Source organism: Thalia democratica, chromosome 5, assembly GCF_965202585.1.
Source record: "Thalia democratica chromosome 5, ktThaDemo2.hap1.1, whole genome shotgun sequence".
Taxonomy (NCBI): Eukaryota; Metazoa; Chordata; class Thaliacea; order Salpida; family Salpidae; genus Thalia; species Thalia democratica.
In genome coordinates, this window is record NC_139169.1 from 59265403 (window position 1) to 59269616 (window position 4214).

The window sequence follows — 4214 nt, forward strand, 5'->3', positions numbered from 1 at the left end:
CATCTTTCTTTCTTATATATTTAAATATATATTTTTGTTTTTTAGTGGGGTTTTACAAAATTTTTTGTTTTAGAATGATGCATCAGGACATATAAGTTTGTTTTAGTAAGGATTACACTTTTTGTATCCCCTATGACACCTTACTATGCATCACTTTGGCTGACACAACAATTAAAATTCTATGATATAGTATTTTATTGTTGAGTGTTCTTGTAATAGGGACTGTTCAGGTCTACAGGAAATATACAATGCTTATCTGCTGAACTTTGGTTTATTTTAAACTACTTAGTCTTTGTTACATTTTATATATGCATATGGAGTATTTTTTTTTGGAGGACAGTAGACTTCTTAATTTAAGTTAATTCATTAAGTAATTATGAGACCTTGACAAAAATTTGTTTTTCTCAAAGAACCTTGTTTTTTTTCAAATATATTTTATACATAGCTTTAAAAACTTTTCAAGGTACATTAAAGTCTTATTAAAACAGTCTCTAAGTTGAGCCAGTAGTTTTGACATCACTTTAAAACTTTTTTCAAAAGTAAGGGTAAAAACAAACTTCTATTATGATGTCATAAATTTTAAATAGGTCAACTATAAGTTATGAATTGTTATAAAATGGTCTCAATAGTATACAAATGAATTTTCATAACTATATATCTTCTAATCTTCAAAAAATAAGGTTCTAGTTTAGAACTGCGTTCTAACTATTTTCCAAAAAAAAAGTGGGTAATATATATGTATTGTAATGTTTTTGTAAAGATAGTATGTAATTTGACCATCTAAATGTCTCCACAGCAGTACGTTGGTCTTAGTTCTGAGTTTTTTTATACTATTTTAATTTCTTATTAAAATATAAAGTAAAATATAATAATTGTAATTAAAATTAATTACTTTTTCAAAAAAAAAAAAAAAACAATTCTATATAAATGTCAGAGTTATACTCAGCACAAATATTTAATAAAAATAAATGAAAATTAAAGATTTATAAATAGAAATTTAAGTAAGCAGGTATTCTAATAAAATAATTTAAGAATGTTCAACAATTAGTATTAAAAATAAAACAACATTAGCTCTCGTATCAAAAATTTAGGTATAAACTATAAGTAACTTTTTATAAAGTATAAAAATCTAAATGAACTTTTGTGAAAATGTAAATTTTGTAAAAGAAATTTAATAAAAATGTATAAATGTTTTTTTTTATTCTCAGTTTTTTCAGAAATTTAGAATAAATAAATATTTTTCTGCATTTTTGTTTTTTTTAAGCTAGACATCTCAAGTTTCCAAAAAATAGTCCTTGAATATTTTAAAGTTAAAAAATCAATAATATTAGAAAATAAAAAACTTTAAAAAAGTTTTGGTTTTTCAATATTATAATATTAAAAATTCTAGAGTTTTCTTTCAATGAATAAACAAAATACTGGGAAGTAATGTATTAACTGAATAATTAAAAAAAATGTGGTCAAAAAATGATAAAGATTTTAGAAAATAGTTATTTTTGTCGTACAACATAGCATATAACAATAATTATACTAAGCATTCTTTATATCCCAGAAATACTTTGTTCATGGGAAAAAGTGTCTTATGGTTAGTGATAAAACTCTCTAAAATAAGATAGACTTGTAAAAAAAGTGGACCCCTTATGGCCTTTTAAAACTTTAATATTATTTTTTAAAGCTTAAGATATTTATTTCATTCAAGCCATTTTTTTTTATAGTTTATAATATTTCAAGTTTTAATAATTTTAAAAAATAAAGTTTTAAAGTTAAACACAGTAAGTAATCTAAGAGTTAAATTTTTATAAAGAGTATTATCTAAAAAAATATAATAATCTCTTATTTAATAAGCTATATTAATTTGACTACTTTTCATTACAGGTAGATTTATTTAAATATGGATGATCTAAATTTTATATCTTCAACTTTAAATTCAAAACTAGAAAATCATGGAATAGAGGTTCACTTTTTGAAAATAGGATGGTATAATGAAAACGTTGACAACATTTTTAATTTAGATTACCCTAAAAACACACTATCATGTGTTATTTTAACAAAACCAGATTTTTTTGAAAATACTTTCATTCCTTATGTAAAGTCTAATAAAAGTTGCACTCTAAATAAAAAAGACTTAATAGACAATTGTATTAAAAGCCACATCAACAAAGCTTTGAACTACCTTCAAGCCTATGGACCAGTTTGCATGTACGACTACGAGCTGCTTCCCAACAGAAGACCTAAAGTTCTCGTGCAAACGGCAGCTCACGTTTCAGGCGCAGCTTTTTATTATCAGCAAAAGCACTTGAAAGCAGACTACCAAGGGAAGAAGTTGTTTGGCGTGTGTGTCCACCCGCGCTATGGTGGTTGGTTTGCCATAAGAAGTGTTGTTGTTTTTACCAAGCTGCAATGTCCCGAACTACCTTTCAAACCCCCAAAAGATTGTCTTCCCACAGACGAGCAAAGGTTGGATGTGCTGAAAAAGTTTAACACAAATTGGAAAGATGCTTCGTACAGGAACTGCATACCAGTGTCTACAAAATACAGCAATTTGCAAAGAAAGTACTTTGAAACGCCTCCAAAGGAAAGAGCTGCTTTGTTAGATGATATTTTTAACCTTTAAGTCTAGTCCTGTATTAAATTTTTGTTTTCAAGTGTAAAAAAATCTGTATAATTTATGTAAATAAATGCTAAAATTTTTGTTTTTAAGTTTTTATCTAATCACTTACACACCATGCTTTTATTTTCGATCAAGTAGAATACTTTTGCAAAACAGTTTGGATATATAAATGTTTTGATAAATTTGATAATGTGTTGATAAGTTAGCTATGTAAAATTAAAATTGTATAACCGTCTGTTTATATTAATACTCTTTATTCATATAGTTATATATATGAGGTTGTGCATGCAAAATTTTCTAAATCATACTCTGTGAGCCTATTTGAACTAATAGCACAATGAAAGTAATAATGCAATTACTTGAACTTGAAAAAGTTGAACATAAAACAAAATTAATATACTTGTTGTTATTTTGGGTTCTTATGTTTGTTAAACAATAAAAAGTTACCTAGTACATACAAACAAGTCTATATTTTTAGACAACATCATAAAATTTTAATCAAGTTTCACTATCAGTCAATCTGTTTGTGTTTGTTAAAAAAAGTTAGAAAACAAAAGCTTGAAAATAGTTTAAAATAGATGTTTCTATTAAAGTTTGCAATATATAGAGCTTAAAAGTTTTTAGTTTGATCAAACTAATACAGAAGTGGTATTTTTGTAATTATTTAATTTTCAATTAAAAATAAAAGTACTTATGTTGCATAACAGTAATGTTTTAGGCACTGTGTATTTGGGATTTTGATGTTGCAAGTTTATTCTTGTATTTTAATATGTAAGAGTGTATTGCACTTATAATTATGATATTTAGCTGTTTTTATAAGTACTTTATGTAAATCATAAAGTTGAAGTAAATCCGGAATTTTATTTGATGAAAAACTCCGTACTTAAATAGCTAAAAATATAATGATTTATCTATATTTTGAAGTAATTAAAAAAGAATTTTTTTGGTTGAACAATATAAAAGTACTAAAACTTTAGTTTGTGTTAAGTTTTTGGTTTTTTATCTATTGAAAATTTTGTGTTTTCAAATTATTATGTTTCAAAACTTATATAAGCTCTTTAGAGAAGTAGTTCAATTATAAATCTAATTTAACAAAAATTCAAAATATTTTTGGTCTCAATAATGTTTGTATGAAAATCATTAAAAAAACTGTGTTATTTGTAATAATTATACTTCATACAGACGTTAAATTGAATTTGAAATATAACTTTATCAATAAAGTTATAGTATTACTACAGCTAGTATTTAAGATTATGTTTTAATACTTTGTCCTAAAATATTTACATAATGTCTTGCAAAAAAACAAGCATGTTTTACATTTGAATTTCAATATTACAATTTATGTTTTTTGAATAATAATTGAACAAATTTATGAATTTTAACCTTTAATGTACCACATGCATACAAATCAAATAAGATCTATGAGCCTTTGACACCTATACTATAAAATACACTTGAAACTGATTAATTATTAAAAAATAGTTGAGACTTTTCATTACCAAATAAAACTAATTTTGGTTCCTAAGCATATAAAAAGAACCTAGTAATTTCATTAGGCAATTAACTATTACTTAGTCAATCAGTTAACTATTTTTGCAGCTCA

At 24.5% G+C, this 4214-nt stretch overlaps 1 protein-coding gene across 1 annotated transcript; it reads left to right on the top strand.

Moving 5' to 3' along the window:
* The first annotated feature begins 1884 nt into the window (after positions 1-1884).
* LOC145835739 (cyanocobalamin reductase / alkylcobalamin dealkylase-like) lies at positions 1885-2891 on the top strand. The gene has a single exon (XM_082943447.1). It carries the CDS (start codon positions 1892-1894, stop codon positions 2612-2614), a length of 723 nt encoding a protein of 240 aa, XP_082799573.1. The 5' UTR covers positions 1885-1891; the 3' UTR covers positions 2615-2891.
* The last annotated feature ends 1323 nt before the right edge of the window (positions 2892-4214 follow it).

Bases quoted from the DNA above. Each gene is read 5' to 3' on its own strand.
- LOC145835739 (XM_082943447.1), top strand. From the start codon at position 1,892: ATGGATGATCTAAATTTTATATCTTCAACTTTAAATTCAAAACTAGAA.